At 40.9% G+C, this 20042-nt stretch overlaps 1 protein-coding gene across 1 annotated transcript in view; it reads right to left on the bottom strand.

Annotated features, from left to right (window-relative positions):
• Positions 1–1982: 1982 nt before the first annotated feature.
• The window catches only part of LOC112234966 (E3 ubiquitin-protein ligase HECW2), a 66801-nt gene continuing 48741 nt past the window's right edge, over positions 1983–20042 (bottom strand). Inside the window, exons 26-30 of the mRNA XM_042315215.1 lie at positions 12305–12451; positions 10915–11029; positions 10552–10637; positions 9886–9998; positions 1983–3583 (exon numbers count right to left, since the gene is read on the bottom strand). Of these exons, the coding sequence (XP_042171149.1) occupies positions 3472–3583; positions 9886–9998; positions 10552–10637; positions 10915–11029; positions 12305–12451 (573 nt within the window). The 3' untranslated portion in view covers positions 1983–3471. The remainder of the gene's footprint in view (positions 3584–9885; positions 9999–10551; positions 10638–10914; positions 11030–12304; positions 12452–20042) is intronic.

Raw genomic sequence — 20042 nt, 5'->3', positions numbered from 1 at the left:
TCATGTATCGCTAATTAAAACTTGCCCTGTGCCATTGTCTTTTAATACAATCATTGGGGGTGAAAAGGAGAAATACAGGAGCTTTTGCATAGAGTGGAGTTCTGACAGTGGGATGTCCAATCCTATTGGTAATTGATCAGGCAAGGGGAGTGGTGGTGGCGGTGAGTTTTGTCCTTATTGGGCGAGAAGCAGACTGACTTTATTCTTATTGGACATTCGCAGCAGAAGAAAAAAGCCTTAGCATGGAAAATGTCTTGATTGGCAGAAATTCTTCGAACCCCATTGTGAAAGGTTACTGCCCATGCCACAAAGCTGTCCCTCCAAGCTCGAGGTGATGAGGGGATGTGTGGATGTTCGAGACTGGGGTCATTCCATTAAACAGAAATAGGGAGACATGGTTGACTATGCGAGCCCCAAACCATTAGTACATTTGGTGCAAAATAAACAGTACCAGTCAAAAGTATGGACACACCTACTCATTAAAGGGTTTTTCTTTATTATTACAATTTTCTACATTGTAGAATAATAGTGAAAACATCAAAATTTAAATAACACATGGAATCATGTAGTAACCAAAAAAAGTGTTAAACAAAGAGAATGCCAAGAGTGTGCAAAACTGTCATCAAGTCAAAGGGTGGCTACTTTGAAGAACCTCAAATGTAAAATATATTTTGATTTGTTTAACACCTTTTTGGTTACTACATGATTCCATATGTGTTATTTCATAGTTTTGATGTCTTCACTATTATTCTACAATGTAGAAAATAGTAAAAATAAAGAAAAACCCTGGAATGACTAGGTGTGTCCAAACTTTTGAATGGTACTGTATATGTATACACAACAGGGACAGACATACAGTACATGTACAAGTATATACAAAGAAAAGTGCTCTCACTTCCTCTTCGTCATTCATTACACCCCTATTGGTTCTCTGTGTAGCCATGAACTATGACCCTTAACCTCCATCCTCCGATATATCGTCACGACAAGTGAACACTTGAATGTAACAAAACAATTTCCCTTAAAGCGTGCTGGCACAGTTCTTCAGTAACACTCGTCATAACCTGTCACATAAACAACAATGCCTGTTATAACATTTCATAGTTAGTGAACCCATACACAATGGGACACAAAACAGAGATATATTTGACGTATCCCTCGTCATGTCTTTGGACGTATTTATAACAGTGCTACGAACACATTATAGCAACATACCCTAAAGTACTGTCTGGCTCCTCCCGCCATTTTCTCCACATCGATTGCGATATCCTCATGCAAAATCTAATAAGGACAAACTTGTGTTGCACTATTTCGGCATGCAAATATCGAGCTATAACACAACACCGTCTAGGGGTTCCGGACTCAGTGCAGCTCACAGAGTTGCTGAGATGGACCCTGCATGCAGTATCGAGCCAGGCTGAGATATGAAGGCTGCCTCCACAGTGCATCACAGTGGGGCTTCTATTACTATCTACTCCAGCCCAAGTTGTCTGTTTAGCTCACATAGACCTCTGTACAGTAGTGTGTGCACCCCATAGAAAATGTGTGTGTGTGTGTGTGTGTGTGTGTGTGTGTGTGTGTGTGTGTAAATAAATCCTTTGGGTAGGGGTTATGCACTGAGAAGTCCAAAACCAGGATGAAAACATGCTTTCAAGAAATCGTAAGCATCTGTGTTGGTGTGTAGTGTATGCCCCATGCTTAAAAATGCTTCAATAGCTGTGTGGATGGTACTGAAGTACCCATATATGATGTGCTGCCCTCTTGTGTTTGCATCCTGGAACTGTTTTGGAATACACTTAAAGCTAGAATCCTTAATTGAAAGAATAACAAAGTGGCACCCCGCCTCTGTTTTGGTAGAAAGCTGAGGGTTGGGCCTGGAGAAATGTAACCCCTCTCAAATTCATGTACAGAGCTATGGATGCAAGGACTGACCATCCATGATATAAAAAGTACAGTTTTAACCATGTTTTGAGGCTATACAGTTTGTTTACATTTACATTGTTTACAATTATTGGAGTAAAACAAGTTTATATTTTGGGTTCTGATGGGGTACAACTGTTGAACTAAGTTCATAATGCATTTATAAGTTATATACTTCAAGAATCAATGGGTATATATCATTAATTTATAGGTCCAAAAATAGATGTAGAAGCAACTAAGGATTCTAGCTTTAAAAGTTGTGTTTTTTGTGTGTGACACAGATAAACCTTTTGAATGTAATTTTGAACAATCAAATAGACAATACAAAGTCTCTCGTTACAACTGAGTTTTCAGTCGTGACCCAATAGGAAATGGACACATCCCTTCGTAAAACAATGAGTAAAATTGTCTCTCATATCTCTCATAACAAGGCACATGTCCGATGCCACAGTCTCGGCTTCCATATTCCTCAATCAACCACAGTCATCAATTGTACGAGCTACACTTTGTGCGGCTCTGGTGTTTCTTCTTCTTTGAAGGCTCCTCAGTCTTCCTACTACGGCAAGCTGGAGATTCATACAGGTTCATACACAGGTTCACTCTTTTGTGATACATTCATCAGTAAGTACACTGAATGGGAGAAAATTACATCAGTGAGAAATAAAGCCTTTTGTTTGGCAATGTCTCAGTGTGTATGTGTGTGTGTGTGTGTGTGTGTGTACATGCATGTGGACCTACATGCGTCTATGAGAAAGTGCATCTCATCTATTTGGAAAAAGAGTGACCCTACAATTGTATCCGTACGTAAGTGTGTGTCAGTTTTAAAGCCTTGCTCATGTAGTCTAACATAAGGTAAGTGCAGTGTGTTTTGGAGTATGACAATGCCTTTGGTGTCCCTTAGGAGCTCTGACATACAATTGAATCCCTTCAGAAATGATAACGGTCTTACTCATGAGGGTCATCTTGAAAGTGTGTGCGTTAGAAGCGTGTATGTGTGTATGTTCGAAGCCAAGGCATTAGTTCATTATGTATTATAGTGTGCATAGTCTGCAGCCCCAGAGTAGAAAATGAAACAGTTCTGAGGTCCAGAACACGAGGTCACTCCAGGAGGAAGCATAGGGGATTAGGATAAGGTTTCTCTGGGCTTGAAGTGCAGGCTGAACCCCTGGAGGAAGGAGGAGGACTGGAGATACAGTAACCAAGGCCATTAAACTGATAAGAGATAAAGCACAAGTGTGGTGGTTGTACGCAGGAATTGAATGGAGGGCATCAGTGTAGGTAAAAGAACAGTAACGTTATTCCAGGAAGTATGGGCTCATGGAGCAGGGAGGTATAGCAAAGCCAGGGGGTCAAATTGGGATTATCTTCTTGGTGAAATTGTCCCAAAGGTTGTTGTTTTTTCTCCACAATGATAATTTCTTGTCGATGTCTATTCAGTCTCCATTGTGTACTGTGAGTCCTGTCTCGCCTCAAGCTAAGGTGGTGGGGTTTCCTATCCACCATTGTTCTTACCCAATTCAACCCCTGGCTGTGGTGGACATTTTGGAGAGGTTACTCCAGGCCAAAGGTGCTGGTTTCCTCCACAGCCGTCAGCATTTTCTCGTAGAGCATGGAGAACGAAGGGTACGGCGGGAGGTCCAGACGGTTAAAGCATGTGTGGGCCCTGTAGAGAGACAGATCCATAGTGAGGAGTAAATTGACAGAATATGCACGCACCCACGCATGTACAATGTGCATAATATACATTCTACTTTATATGTGCAACAGTGGAGGTTGGTGCCATTTAAGATGAGGACGCCATTTAATTGTTTTACGAGCATGGCCTTATTTTTATTACAGCATATTGGATGACTGTCATTAATATTCCATTCACCTAACTCAATGCAACATCGATAGATCTAGGCTACTACATGATACTCGAATTTCCCAATACCCATCATGAGGTTGCTACAACCTAGCTTATAAATTAAAGTTTACAACTTCGGTGCACAGGTTGAGAGAATTTTTAGTAATCACGGTGACAGACAGTCACACATTCAATACCGTCATGCACACTCTTGCCTGTATCTAGCTGATCTAGGGTGTAATCATTAGTCCAACAGTTGCAAATGAGAGTTTCTATTGGACAAATTCAGGTATGTTTATCCCCGTTTCCTTCTGTTTAAGAATCAGTGTTCAACAGAATCAGCGGAATGAATACAAATCAAATCAACATTTTATTTGTCACATGTGCCGAATACAAACCTTAACCAACAATGCAGTTGAAGAAATAGAGTTAATAAAATATTTACTAAATATAGTTTTAAAAAATTGAATCAATCAATAGGTAACACAAGAAATGTACAAAACAATAACGAGGCTGTACACAGGGGGTACCGGTACCGAGTCAATATACGGGGGTACAGGTTAATAGAGGTCATTTGTAAAGAGACTATGCATAGATAATAAACAGTGAGTAGCAGCAGTGTAAAAACAAACGCGGTAATGCAACCAGTCAGGATGCTCTCGATGGTGCAGCTGTAGAACTTTGAGGATCTGGGGACGCATACCAAATCTTTTCAGTCTCCTGATGGGTAAAAGGTTTTGTCGTGCCCTGTTCACAACTGTCTTGGTGTGTTTGGACCGATAGTTTGTTGATGATGTGGACACCAAGGAACTTGAAACTCTCATCCCGATCCACTTCAGTCCCGTCGATGTTAATGGGGGCCTGTACGGTCCTCCTTTTCCTATAGTCCACTATCAGCTCCTTTGTCTTGCTCACATTGAGAGGTTGTTGTCCAGGCACCTCATTGCCAGGTCTCTGACCTCCCTATAGTCTGTCTCATCAATGTCGGTGATCAGGCCAACCACTGTTGTGTCGTCAGCAGACTTATTGTGTTGGAGTCGTGCTTGGCCACGCAGTCATGGGTGAACAGGGAGTACAGGAGGGGACTAAGCACGCACCTCTGAGGGGCCCCAGTATTGAGGATCAGTGTGGCAGATATGTGGTTGCCTGCCCTTACCATCTGGGGGCGTCATGTCAGGAAGTCCAGGATCCAGTTGCAGAGGGATAGTGTTTAGTCCCAGGGTCCTTAGCTTAGTGATGAGCTTTGTGGGCACTGTGGAATTGAACGCTGAGCTGTAGTCAATTTACAGCATTCTCACGCAGGTGTTCCTTTTGTCCAGGTGGGAAAGGGCAGTGTGGAGTGCAATTGAGATTGCATCTGTGGATCTATTGGGTCGGGTGTGCGAATTGGAGTGGGTCTAGGGTTTCTGGCATGATGGTGTTGATGGGGTGGCAGGGTAGCCTAGTGGTTAGAGTGTTGGACTAGTAACCGGAAGGTTGCAAGTTCAAATCCCTGAGTTGTCATTCTGCCCCTGAACAGGCAGTTAACCCACTGTTCCTAGGCTGTCATTGAAAATAAGAATTTGTTCTTAACTGACTTGCCTAGTTAAATAAAGGTAAAATAAGATTTAAAAAATGTGAGCCATGACCAGCTTGTCAACCGACGTGAGTACTATGGGGCAATAATCATTTAGGCAGGTTACTTTCGCCATCTTGGGCACAGGGTCTGTTTGAAACAGAGACCAGTTGAAGAGGTTGAAAATGTCAGTGAAGACACTTGCCAGTTGGTCCGTGCATGCTTTGAGTACACGTCCTGGTAATCTGTCTATCCCTGCGGATTTGTGAATGTTGACCTGTTTAAAGGTCTTGCTCACATCAGCTACGGAGAGTGTTCACACAGTCATCCGGAACAGCTGGTGCTCTCGTGCATGTTTCAGTGTTGTTTACCTCAAAGCGAGCATAAAAAGGCATTTACCTCATTTGGTAGGCTCGCGTCACTTGGCAGCTCGTGGCTGGGTTTCCCTTTGTAGTCCTTAACAGTTTGCAAACCCTGCCACATCCAATGAGCGTCAGAGCCGGTGTAGTAGGATTCAATCTTAGTCCTGTATTGACGCTTTGCCTGTTTGATGGTTCGTCTGAGGGCATAGCAAGATTTCCCATAAGCGCCCGGATTAGTGTTCCGCTCCTTGTAAGTGGAAACTCTAGCCTTTAGCTCGGTGCGGATGTTGCCTGTAATCCATGGCTTCTGGTTGGAAAATGTATGTACCGTCACTGTGGGTAGGACAAGTCCATGCACTACATCCCAGAACATATTCAGTCTGTGCTAACAAAACAGTCCTGTAGCGTAGCATCCGGGTCATCTGACCACTTCTGTATTGAGCAAGTCACTTGTACTTCCTGCTTTAGTTTTTCCTTGTAGGCAGAAATCTGGAGGATATAATTATGGTCATATTTGTCAAATGGAGGGCGAGGGAGAGCTATGTATGCATCTCTGTGTGTGGAGGAAAGGTGGTCTAGAGTGTTTTTTCCTCTGGTTACACGTGACATGCTGGTAGAAATTGGGTAAAATGGATTTAAGTTTGCCTGTACTTCTGGATGAGCATTTTTCTTGTTTGCTGATGGCTTCATACAGCTTGTTGAGTGTGGTCTTCATGCCAGCATCGGTTTTTGGTGGTAAATAGACGGCTACGAATAATATAGATGTGAACTCTCTTGGTAGACAGCTTATCATGAGGTATTTTACCTCAGGCGAGCAATACCTTGAGACTTCCTCAATATTAGACATTGTGCACCAGCAGTTTTTGACAAATAGACACACACCCTCTTGACAAAGCAGAATAGCCTTTGCGTCGGACTCATTAAAGAAATACAGATGAAGTCGGAAGTTCACATACACCTTAGGAAAATACATATAAACTAAGTTTTTCACAATTCCTCACATCTAATCCTAGTAAAAATTCCCTGTCTTAGGTCAGTTCGGATCACCACTTTATTTTAAGAATGTGAAATGTCAGAATAATAGTAGAGAGAATTATTTATTTCAGCTTTTATTTCTTTCATCACATTCCCAGTGGGTCAGAAGTTATCATGCACTGAATTAGTATTTGGTAGTATGGTCTTTAAATAGTTTAACTTGGGTCAAATGTTTTGGATAGCCTTCCACAATAATTTGGGTGAATTTTGGCCCATTCCTCCTGACAGAGCTGGTGTAACTGAGTCAGGTTTATATGCCTCCTTGCTCGCTGTAACGATTTTCGTCGTCGGAAGAAGAGTAGTCGGACCAAAGCGCAGCGTGGTAAGTGTTCATATTTTTCATAGAACTGAACACTATAACAAGAGAATAAATGAAACCGAAACAGTCCTGTAAGGTTCAAAACACTAAACAGAAAATAACTACCCACAAAACCCCTGTGGGAAAAAGTTACCTAAGTATGGTTCCCAATCAGAGACAACAATAGACAGCTGTCCCTGATTGAGAACCATACCCGGCCAAAACAAAGAAATACAAAACATAGAAGAATTACATAGAATGCCCATCCAAATCACACCCTGACCAAACCAAAATAGAGACAGAAAAAGCACTCTTGGTCAGGGCGTGACTCTCGCACATGCTTTTTCAGTTCTGCCCACAAATTCTCTATAGGATTGAGGCCAGGGCTTTGTGATGGCCACTCCAATACCGTGACTTTGTTGTCCTTAAGCCATTTTGCCACAACTTTGGAAGTATGCTTGGGGTCATTGTCCATTTGGAAGACCTATTTGCGACCAAGCTTCAACTTCCTGACTGGTGTCTTGAGATGTTGCTTCAATATATCTACATAATTTTCCTATCTCATGATGCAATCTATTTTGCGAAGTGCACGAGTCCCTCCTGCAGCAAAGCACCCCCACAACATGATGCCACCCCTGTGCTTCACGGTTGGGATGGTGTTCTTCTGCAAGCCTCACCCTTTTTTCCTCCAAACATAACGATGATCAAAATAGTTATGTTTCTGTTTCATCAGAACAAAGGACATTTCTCCAAAAAGTACACTCTTTGTCCCCATGTGCAGTTGCAAACTGTAGTCTGGCTTTTTTAATGGCTGTTGTTGTTCCTTGCTGAGCGGCCTTTCAGGTTATGTCGATATAGGACTCGTTTTTACTGTGGATATAGATACTTAACTACCTGTTTCCTCCAGCATCTTCACAAGGTCCTTTGCTGTTGTTCTGGGATTGATTTGCACTTTTCGCACCAAAGTACATTCATCTCTAGGAGACAGAACGCGTCTCCTTCCTGAGCGGTATGACGTCTGCATGGTCCCATGGTGTTTATACTTGCATGCTATTGTTTGTACAGATGAACATTGTACCTTCAGGCATTTAGAAATTGCTCCCAACAATGAACCAGACTTGTGGAGTCTACAATTTTCTTTCTGTCTTGGCTGAATTCTTTAGATTTTTCATGATGTCAAGAAAAGAGGCACTGAGTTTGAAGGTAGGCCTTGAAATACATCCACAGGTACACCTCCAATTGACTCAAATGATGTCAATTAGCCTATCAGAAGCTTCTAAAGCCATGACATCATTTTCTGGAATTTCCCACGCTGTTTAAATGCACAGACAACTTAGTGCATGTAAACTACTGACCCACTGGAATTGTGATACAGTGAATTATAAGTGAAATAATCTGTCTGTAAACAATTGTTGGAAAAATGACTTGTGTCATACACAAAGTAGATGTCCTAACTGACTTGCCAAAACTATAGTTTGTTAACAAGAAGTTTGTGGAGTGGTTGAAAAACAAGGTTTAATGACTCCAACCTAAGTGTATGTAAACTTCCGACATCAACTGTACATCTTCATCCAGATTGAGGTGAGTAATCGCTGTTCTGATGTCTAGAAGCTCTTTTTGGTCGTAAGAGGCGGTAGCAACAATGGTGGCAGCAACATTATGTACAAAATGAGTTACAACAAATGCTAAATAAATAAATACATAGCACAGTTGGTTAGGAGCCTGTAAAACGTCAGCCATCCCTTCCTGCTCCACTGTCTTGTTGTACTCCTAATTCCACGCAAAGACAGTTCACTTTCATAGCAGCCAGATACAGCATGATCACTTTGCTTGTTGTAATTCATTCTCGCAACTATGCGCTCTCCTCTCTCACCTTTTCCCTTCACTTGTGGACTTCAGTGCACAACACATTAGCTGTCTGTGACCAGGCAAATAAAAGCTTTCCAAGCCCAACATTCATATCATCCCCGCTACACACAACCTACATCATTGTCACCATCTCATGTCATTGTCAACATTGCTCATAGAACTAAACGCATTTGTAAACCCGCTACAATCATGCAGTACAGTGTACAGTCAGCAAGCACTTTAGCAGTTACACCTGTGTGCCCAATGGCAATAAATTAATAAAAACAAAAGCTTAACTTGACTTGGAAGCGTTCCAGTGTTTGATAGCAATATCCATCTAGCTAACATACTCTAGCATTCCTCTGTTTGAGCAAGCTAAACTGGCTAGCTAACTAAGTGAGTGAAAAAAATAGGAAACATAGCTAGCTCTCCCTCTTGCTTTAATTTGTTCAAAACTGTTAAACTCTTGTCTTTCTCTCTCTTTGAGTCAACTACTCACCACATTTTATGCACTGCAGTGCTAGCTAGCTGTAGCTTATGCTTTCAGTATTAGATTCATTCTCTGATCCTTTGATTGTGCGGACAAAATGTCAGTTCATGCTGCAAGAGCTCTGACAGGTTGGAAGATGTCCTCCGGAAGTTGTCATAATTAGTACCATGAGCCTCCAATGTTTTGCATTAGCTGTCCTCCGGCTACACCATGGTGGTTCCCTACAAAGTGCTGTAGACCTTAATTGCAAAACAGTGTGTTTTAATCAATTATTTGGTTACGTGAATATATTTAGTATAGTTTTATCTAAAAATTATTGTTTTTCTAACAGTGAAACTGTTTAATTTGTATTAAATTCACTGAGTATGGTCCTCCTTTTCCTCCTCTGAGGAGCTTCCACTGATGTGCGCACACACATCACATACACACAAACCTATAGTACACACAGGATAGTGACAGAAACAGAACATTTTGAATAGCTCACACAAACAGGTAGGCACATATACAGACAGACAGACGGGTGTACTGTACCTGGGCAAGGAGGTGATTTTGCCCCACTTCTCCACACAGAACCTGCGTGGTCCATTGCTACCTCTGAGGGAGGCAAAGCCCTCATAGGGAATACTGGAGGTGCCTGTCACAAACTAGGGAGAAATAAACAATGTCAACTATCCAATTTTAGGTAACACTATTTTTACAGCACCGAATATGGGATCCCGAGTGGCGCAGGGGTCTAAGGCACTGCATCTCAGTGCTAGAGGTGTCACTACAGACCCTGCTTCGATTCCAGGCTGTATCACAACTGGCCGTGATTGTGAGTCCCATAGGGCGGTGCACAATTGGCCCAGCGTCCGGGTTAGGGTTTGGCCGGGGTAGGCGGTGATTGTAAATAAGAATTTGCTCTTACCTGACTTGCCTAATTAAATAAAGGTTAAATAAATAATAAGCAGGTATTTACATACAAAATATTTGTAAAAAGGGCAATTGTATACATTTTGCACAAAAATTACTTCTTGTCACTAGGATATTAATTGTACCAGGAAGCACCAATTTTAAGCAAGTCATTTCACATTCAATACCAAATAAATACCAGTGGTAACCGAGCTGTTAAATAAAGAGCTATTGTAAGTTAAGACTGGGGAGGTTAGCCTTTCCTAAGTATCAAACTCTGTTGGAGTTTCCCCTGAAAAGTAGTACCTGCAGCAGTCTCAATTTCTGCTCATTGTTGAACCTCTCCACTGCCGCCCAGAACCAGCGGATTACTATGTGGTTGTCATGGTACCCTGGGGAGAAAGATGGAAGGCATCTCAGTCAGCCGTAGATCAAAATAAGCCTCCTGTTCTTAAAAGTATCTGTATCTTTCATGTCCAGTCAAAAGTTTTGCCCCTGCACTTGTTTATAAACTGGGTGGGTTGTGCGGGGCCAAGCAGTAACACCTGATTCCACTAATCAAAGTTATGATCTCATCTTTGATTAGTAGAATTATGGGTGTTACTACTTGGCTGGAGCAAAAGCATGCTCCCACACCGTCTGACTGACCACCACTGCTCCCATCTCTACCTCCTCTGTACTCTGTGTTGTTCCTCCAGTCTGCCAGGTCGATCTCTGCAGTGCCAGCGATCACCAGCTCCAGCTCCCGGGCATCAAACACAGATACCAGCCGCACGTCCACCACCTAACCAGTACATGTCACAATACTAACGTATTATCTATTACAGAGACATTCCCACCTGGCCAATACATATTGCAATACTGATACACCCCTAATAAATTTAGAGTAACCACATGGAATGTTAATGGCCTGCATGATTATCCATTTGAGTATATCTATTTAACATACATTACCACCTGCTGCATCATTATCTATTACACAATACACATACTGTACATTACCACCTGACCAATACATACTGTATCACAACGTAACGGTGCATCATTATCTATTGCAGATACAATACCACTTGACCAATACATATCAGAATGATGGACCATTGTTGGTGTGTGTGATGTCATAGGGCCCTGTGTTTTGTACAATCATGTCACATGACCTAGATTTGAACCTTTATTTAAAGCTTTTTCATCAAACTGTCCCATTCTCTTTTTATTTCAAATGGTCCAGCACCATCCTCAGACAATTTCTTTCATTTTTGGTGAAACAAATTCCAGGATAAGGCTTAAAATACAGGATAAAACTCATGCTACAGTGAGCTCCAAAAGTATTGGGACAGTGACAATTTTGTGTTGTTGTTTTGGCTCTGTACTCCAGCACTTTGGATTTGAAAAGCTACAACGACTATGAAGTGCAGACTGTCAGCTTCAATTTGACTGTATTCTTATCCATTTTGCATGAACCATTTAGAAATTACAGCACTTTTTGTACATAGTCCCTCCCATTTTAGGGGACAAAAGGCATTGTGACAAATTCACTTATGTATGTTTTAAAGTAGTCAAAAGTTATGTATTTGGTCCCATATTCATAGCCCGCAATCAAGCTTGTGACCTTACAAATTTGTTGGATTTGCTGTTTCTTTTGGTTGTGTTTCAGATTATCTTGTGCCCAACGGTAAACAATGTATTTTAGAGTCACTTTTATTGTAAATAAGAATAGTATATGTTTCAAAACACTTCTACATTAATGTGGATGCTACCATGATTACGGATAACGCTGAATGAATTCTGAGTAATAATGAGTGAGAAAGTTAGATGCACGTATATCATACCCTGCAAAAAATGTTAATCTCCCCTGTTACTGTAATGGTGAGCGGTTAACATGCCTTGGGGGTTTATTTGTGCAGCTGTAACAGTTGGCACTTTAACTTCATAGTCATTGCATCATTTCAAATCCAAAGTGCTGGAGTACAGAGCTAAAACAACAAAAAATGTGTCAGTGTCCCAATACTTTTTGGAGCTCACTTTATGTCACAAGATTGCACAAAACACAGGGCCCTACCTCATAGAAGCCTCGCACCAGGCTCTCCGTCTGCTGAGCCACACCCCTTTCGATGCGCCACTTAACCATACGCTCGATGTACTCCTTCTTATTCTTCTCTGACACTGGAATACCTGCCCCGCCTGGCTTCAGCTCTCTCTCTGTGATCTAAAAGGCCGTAGAGATTGATACACAATATGGGTGAAACCTAGTCTGGGTACCAGTCTTTTTAGCAAGCATTCCACTTCTTGACGCTTCTATCATTTGCCAAAGAGACTGGCCTTTCTTCAATCTTCCAATATGAACATACTATCATTGATGACCGAGGAGATCCGAGGATTTGATCTGGACTCGAAAACCCTCACAGCTATCCTCCAATCACAAAGGTTATGCAAATATTGGAACTCTTTGTCACTCTTTGTTCTCCACATGTCTGTTTATAGCGCACATCTAAATACATACTGCAATTCCAACCACAAAACATATTATACAACAACTTGCAAGAGCTAAATGTTGGTTTCTGACTTTTATACAGATGTTGGATGTTAACTTGATTACTCTTGTCACTGAGAATTTTCCTATTGTTTCAAGAAATTCAAATGAGCCTTGTGATTCCTTGAAAATGAACATTTGGCCTGCCATCAAAATAATATATTTCGCTCACTCAGGCCTAGGTCCCCTAACCGACTTGCCAAAACTATAGTTTGTTAACAATAAATGTATGGAGTGGTTGACAAACGAGTTTTAATGACTCCAACCTAAGTGTATGTAAACATCTGACTTCAACTTTAAGTGTCCCATGATCTCAGTATATATGCACCTGTTCTGAAAGGCCCCAGAGTCTGCAACATCACTAAGCAAGGGGCACCACCAAGCAGGCAGCACCATGAAGATCTCCAAACAGGTCAGGGACAAAGTTGTGGAGAAGTACAGATCAGGGTTGGGTTATAAATAAATATCCGAAACTTTGAACGGAGACCCACTAAATCCGTTATTAAAAAAAAGAAAGAAAATGGCACCACAATAAACTTGCCAAAGAGACGGCCGCCCACCAAAACTCACAGACCAGGCAAAGAGGGGGTTAACCAGAGAGGCAACAAAGTTACCAAAGATAACCATGAAGGAGCTGCAAAGCTCCACCGCGGAGATTGGAGTATCTGTCCATAGGACCACTTTAAGCCATACACTCCACAGAGCTGGGCTTTACGGAAGAGTGGTCAGAAAAAAGCCATTGCTTAACCTCTCTTGGGTAGAGGGCAGTATTTTCACGTCCGGATGAAAAGTGTGCCCAAAGTTAACTGCCTGTTACTCAGGCCCAGAAGCTAGGATATGCATACATTGGTAGATATGGATAGAAAACACTCTAAAGTTTCTAACACTGTTAACCTCATGAAACTAGGGGGCACTATTTTCATTTTTGGAAAAATAACGTTCCCAAAGTAAACGGGCTATTTTGTCAGGACAAGATGCTAGAATATGCATATAATTTACAGCTTAGGATAGAAAACACTCCAAAGTTTCCAAAACTGTAAAAACATTGTCTGTGAGTATTACAGAACTGATATTGCAGGCGAAAGCCTGAGAAAATTAAATCAGGAAGGGACTCTTATTTAGAAACCTCTGCGTTCCTATGCGTCCCTATTGAGCAGTGAATGGGATATCAACCAGCTTCCCTAATGTGTCTAGTGTCACAAGACATAGTTTCAGGCTTTTATTTTGAAAAATGAGCGTGAAGGACAATATTGCGGCCATTGTGCCTCTCGCTCCTACTGGGAAGCCAACTGTCCCGGTTGATATATTATCAAATAGATATTTGAAAAACACCTTGAGGATTGATTATAAAAAACGTTTGCCATGTTTCTGTCAATATTATGGATCTAATTTGGAATATTTTTCGGCGTTGTCGTGACCGCAGTTTCCGGTGGATTTCTCAACCAAACGTGAAGAACAAAAGGAGGTATTTCGGGTATAAAAATAATCTTTATGGACAAAATTAACATATGCTGTCTAACTGGGAGTCTCGTGAGTGAAAACATCCGAAGCTCAAAGGTAAACGATTTAATTTGATTGCTTTTCTAATTTGTGACCAAGTTGCCGACTGCTAGCTGGACATAATGCTATGCTAGGCTATCGATAAACTTACACAAATGCTTGTCTTGCTTTTGCTGTAAAGCATACATTTAAAAATCTGAGATGACAGGGTGATTAACAAAAGGCCAAGCTGTGTTTCACTATATTTCACTTGTGATTTCATGAATATGAATATTTTCTAGTAATATTTTTTGTCCGTTGCGTTATGCTAATTAGTGTCAGTTGATGACAATTCTCCCGGATAGTTCCAAGAGGGGTAGTTCAAAGAGGTTAAAATTATGTTTGTGAGTACAACAGAACTGATATGGCAGGCAAAACCCCGAGGACAAACCACCCCGCCCAAAAAGCAGCCTTTGAAAAACTGTTTTCTATGGCTGTCAATTTTATTTTAAGGTGAAATCCTCCCAGATTGCAGTTCCTAGGGCTTCCACTAGATGTCAACAGTCTTTAGAAAAAGTTTCAGGCTGGTTTTTGGAAAAATTAGCCACAAATTCTAGTTTTTCTAGGTGGATCCCATTTTGGCTGTAGTGTTTCCAAGCTCGTGGAAGAGAGCGCGTTCTTTGGTATTTCTCTCCGGGTAAAGACAATAACGATTCTGCCATCTTAAATTTGATTGTTTATTTACGTATTAGGGTACCAAAGGTTTGATTATAAATGTTGTTTGACTTTTTTGGAAAAGTTTATTAGTAACGTTTGGGATTCAACCCTGAGAATACCATCCCCTGTGGGGATGTTTGTCATCGGCAGGGACTCTGAAACTGGTCAGAATTGAAGGAATGATGCATGGTGCTAAATAGAGGGAAATCTTGAAGGAACCGGTTTCAGTCTTCCAGAGATTTGAGACTGTGACGGAGGTTCACCTTCCAGCAGGACAACGATCCAAAGCATACTGCTAAAGCAACACTCGAGTGGTTGAAGGGGAAACATTTAAATGTCTTGGAATGGCCTAGTCAAAGCCCAGACTTCAATCCAATTGAGAATCTGTGGTATGCCTTAAAGATTGCTGTACACCAGTGGAACCCATCCAACTTGAAGGAGCTAGAGCAGTTTTGCCTTGAAGAATGGGCAAAAATCCCAGTGGCTAGATGTGCCAAACTTATAGAGACATATCCCAAAAGACTTGCAGCTGTAATTGCTGCAAAGGGTGTCTCTACAAAGTATTGACTTTGGGGGGTGAATAGATATGCACAGTCAAGTTTTCTGTTTTTTTTTGTGTTATGTCTTGTTTGTTTCACAATAAAAAATATTTTGCATCTTCAAAGTGCAACATTTTACCACTTGGTCCTTGGTTGGTGGGTGTTTCTGAAACGGCATTCTTCCTCCTCTTCTGAGTAGGAGTAGCGAGAAGAATCAGAGGACCAATGCGCAGCATGATAAGTGTCCATAACGTTTATTTTAAGACATAAACACTATGAAATACAAAACAATAAACGCGAACATGAACGAAACCGAAACAGTACCGTGTGGCAACAAACACTCACACGGAAACAAACACCCACAAACCAAAAGTGAAACCCAGGCTACCTAAGTATGATTCCCAATCAGAGACAACTAACGACACCTGCCTCTGATTGAGAACCATACTAGGCTGAACTCAAAACCCCAACATAGAAAAACACACATAGACTGCCCACCCCAACTCACGCCTTGACATACTAAATAAAGACAAAACAAAGGAAATCAAGGTCAGAACGTGACAGATCCATGTATCCGGGTAAGAGTCTAACTACATTTTCAGTTCACATTGGTGGTTATAGTATGAGTTGGGATTATGACGGTTCATTGCTAGCTAGCTACCTAAATGTCTAAACAAAAGACTCCACTTCGCAGATGATAACATGACCCATCAAGTCAGCCAGGTGTATTTCATGTCTAGACAATAGTGACCCATCCACTTAGCTAGATGTGGCTGGGGGGTGTTTATATAATTTCTTTCACATGACCCATCAATTTAGACAAGTGTGTTATAATCTAATAATTATAAAATATTTTTATCAGGACACTTTCTGTTTTTGATATTGCTACTATGCAAATATACAAGTAACCATTTCACTGTAATGTTTACATCTTCTGTCTCCTGTGCATGTGGCAAATTGACTACTCACTCTCTTTAGCACATGGCCTCACATGTGAATCCTTAAAGAGATGGGTGGGGCGAAGGCTTAAGAGGGTGTGAACGATTCTTAATGAGTGTAGACAAAGAAGAGCTCTCCAGTAGGTGTACCAAAGCATTCAAGGGCCATTTTCACAAAAGTAGGGTTACATTCAGGTTTATCAACTTTAAAAGCAGAATTACTGTCCCATTATTCCTCAACTGTAGTGTATGATATAGCATTTTCTAGCTCGGAGTCTCTACTTTTATCCAATGTAAAAAACACGATTTAAAATGTGGCTACATGGGACCGAATCCAAGTGGTGTGTAAATAGGGGTGCTAATTTGCATTCGTGTAAAGTACCTAAGTAAAAATACTTTAAAGTACTACTTGAGTAGTTTTATGGAGGTATCTGTAGTTTACTATTTATATTTTAGGCAACTTTTACTTTATTACATTCCTATAGAAAATAAAAGTACATTTTACTCCCTAAATTTTCCATGACATTCAAAAGTACTCATTACATTTTGAATGCTTAACAGGACAAGAAGATTGTCCAATTCACACACTTATCAAGAGAATATTGGGGTTAAGGGATAAGGGGTTGTCCCTACTGCCTCTGATCTGGCGGACTTACTAAACACAAATGCATCTTTTGTAAATTATGTCTGTGTGTAGGGGTGTACCCCTGACTATTCGTACATTTTAAAACAAGAAAATGGTGCCATCTGCTTTGCTTAATATAACTCATTTGAAATGATTTATACATTTACTTTTGATACTGAAGTATATTTAGAACCAAATATTTTTACTCAAGTAGTATTTTACTGGATGACTTCCAATTTTACTTGAGTAACTTTCTATTAAAAAGGTATCTATAATTTTACTCAAGTATGACAATTGGGTATTTTTTACACCGCTGCTAATTTGTCCCAAAATGTTAAATAGAATTATATGGGAAAGCTGTGCCTTCCTGGTGCTTTTCTCCACAGTAATGTTTTAACAGTGTTTAATATCTATTTTGGGGTGAACCTTCTTTTTAGTGATTCTTGTCTGCTGATAGTTACTACAGGGTTTTTGAGTCTACCAAGGCAGTAGGATCAGTCCAACTGTTGTTTAATTCTGAATTATATCGACTTTAAAATAGTTGTTAATCACTGTTGTTTCTAATTAACGCATTTGTATCTCTTTTAAAATTATAACTAGTTTGGCATGTATTCGCGTTGCGAGTGCTGTGAGGTTTGCCATTAAGTAGTGTGCTTTATTAGAGCTTAGTAGTTGTAGTTGTTGGCTCACTTCAAAAGTAAAAGATCATATTCCTGTAAAAAAAAACATTTTATGGGCTTTTTCTAAGATAGTGATTTATTTCTCTTTCATTTGAATTTCTAACTCAGATTTAACTTTTGCAGAGTATGAGATTATCATTTCCCTATATGTACGCCTTAAAAGCATCCCAAATTATATCAAAGGTTGGCTTTTCTCTGTCCTCTATGTCTACATTTGTAATGGTTTTTATTTTTTCATTTAAATATGTAATACATTTTGGGTCTTGAAGATGTACTCTGTTCCTTCTCCATATTCTGTCGCTAATTGTATTTTCTGTTGATGTAATTAAGCATGAGATACAGGTGAATGATTTGATATGTCATGGATTTTATAACCAGTAAATTGTGTGCATTTTTGCAAGAAGCAAAAATGTAGTCAATTCTTGAATAGTATTTCTATAATAGCTTTTCAATAAATATTGTTTTGTAGTTGGGAATAATAATCTCCAGGTGTCCTGTAAATTATTAGTAGCGATGACATTTTTCCACATCACTGGAGGCTCAAGGAAAAGTTCTTTATTGCGACATCTGTCAAACTTATTGAATGTGTGATTTAGTGTTGCCTGCTAAAATAATAGTTCATGTCTGGATTTGATTTAATATAGCTTGAATTCTATCTATAATTAACAGATTTCACATTTGATTTGCATTCGCCTTCAACACACAATTTCAACAGTAGAACTATATCTGCAAAATAACGATCGTACTGCAGAACTATTTAATATTAAAAAATGCAGTAGGTAAATAAAGTGCAACTTGCCTCTGATCACATCTGACTACGAAACAAAAATATCCTCCAGGAGTGAAGACGTGCGCTTCACTTTAAGAGCCGAGGTGGAGGCACAGGGTTTGAAGGACAACTATGAGAGCCAATGGAATTAAGAGTTCTGATGACAAGCTATTTTGAAAACATTTCATTGTTGGTCAAGGGGTCGTGAAACATTCATGTAGAATTAAATGAACAGAATTATACAGATTTAAATAAAATAGTATCGATTAATGTACAAAAATAGCACTCACTTCTGTCATCATGAAGTGCTCTGAGAGGCTAGGATCATATCACCTCCACCTTACCTGACACCCTAGACCCAATGCAATTTACATACTGCACCAATAGCTCCACGGATGATGCAATCGCCATCGTACTGCACACTGCCCTATCCCATCTGAACAAGAGGAAGACCTACATAAGAATTATGTTCATTGACTACAGTTCAGCCTTAAAACACCATAGTACCCTCCAAGTTCATCATTAAGCTTGGGGCCCTGGGTCTGAACCCCGCCCTGTGCAATTGGGTCCTGGACTTCCTGACGAGCCTATCCCAGGTGGTGAAGGTAGCCAACAACACCTCCACTACGCTGATCCTCAACACTGGGGCCCCACAAGGGTGAGTACTCAGCCCCTTCCTGTACTCCCTGTTCACCCATGACTGCATGGCCACGCAGGTCCCCAACTCAATCACCAAGTTTGCGGCCACTGTTGTGCCAGGTAAATAACCTCTCCCTCAACATCAACCATGCGAAGGAGCTGATCGTGGACTTCAGGAGACAGCAGAGTGAGCACGCCCCCATCCACATCGATGGGGCAGCAGAGGAGAAGGTGAAAAGCTTCAAGTACCTCGGCGTACACATCACTGAAAATCTGAAATGGTCCACCCGCACAGAAGTCGCAATAGTGTCTCTTCAAACTCAGGAGGCAGAAGAAATTTGGCTTGGCCCATAAGACCCTCACAAACTTTTATTGGTGCGCCATTGAGAGCATCCTGTCGGGCTATATCACTGCCGTGTATGGCAACTGCACCACCCGCAACCGCAGGGCTCTCCAGAGGGCCCCCTCCTAGTACCCTGCCCTGAACTGTAGTCACTAGTTGGCTACCACCCGGTTACTTTACCATGCTGCTGAACTATGTATACTTAACAGAAATATAAATGCTGCAGGCGACAATTTCAACAAATCTACAGATTTACAGTTCATATAAGGAAATCCTTACATTGAAATTAATTCAAACCTAATCGATGGATTTCACATGACTGGGCAGGAGCGCAGCCATGGGTGGGCATAGGCCCACCCACTTGGAAGCCAGACCCAGCCAATCAGTGTTTGTTTTTCTCTACAAAAGAGCTTTATTACAAACAGGAATACTCTTCAGTTTCATCAGTTGTCCGGGTGGCTGGTCTCAGACGATCCCACAGGTGAAAGAGCCGGATGTGGAGGTCCGTGGTCTGCGGTTGAGGCCAGTTGGACGCACT

The sequence above is a fragment of the Oncorhynchus tshawytscha genome, linkage group LG03 (assembly GCF_018296145.1).
Source record: "Oncorhynchus tshawytscha isolate Ot180627B linkage group LG03, Otsh_v2.0, whole genome shotgun sequence".
In the NCBI taxonomy this organism is placed as follows: domain Eukaryota; kingdom Metazoa; phylum Chordata; class Actinopteri; order Salmoniformes; family Salmonidae; genus Oncorhynchus; species Oncorhynchus tshawytscha.
The sequence above is the reverse complement of the archived record's forward strand: the minus strand, read 5'-3'. Positions and strand labels throughout refer to the sequence as shown.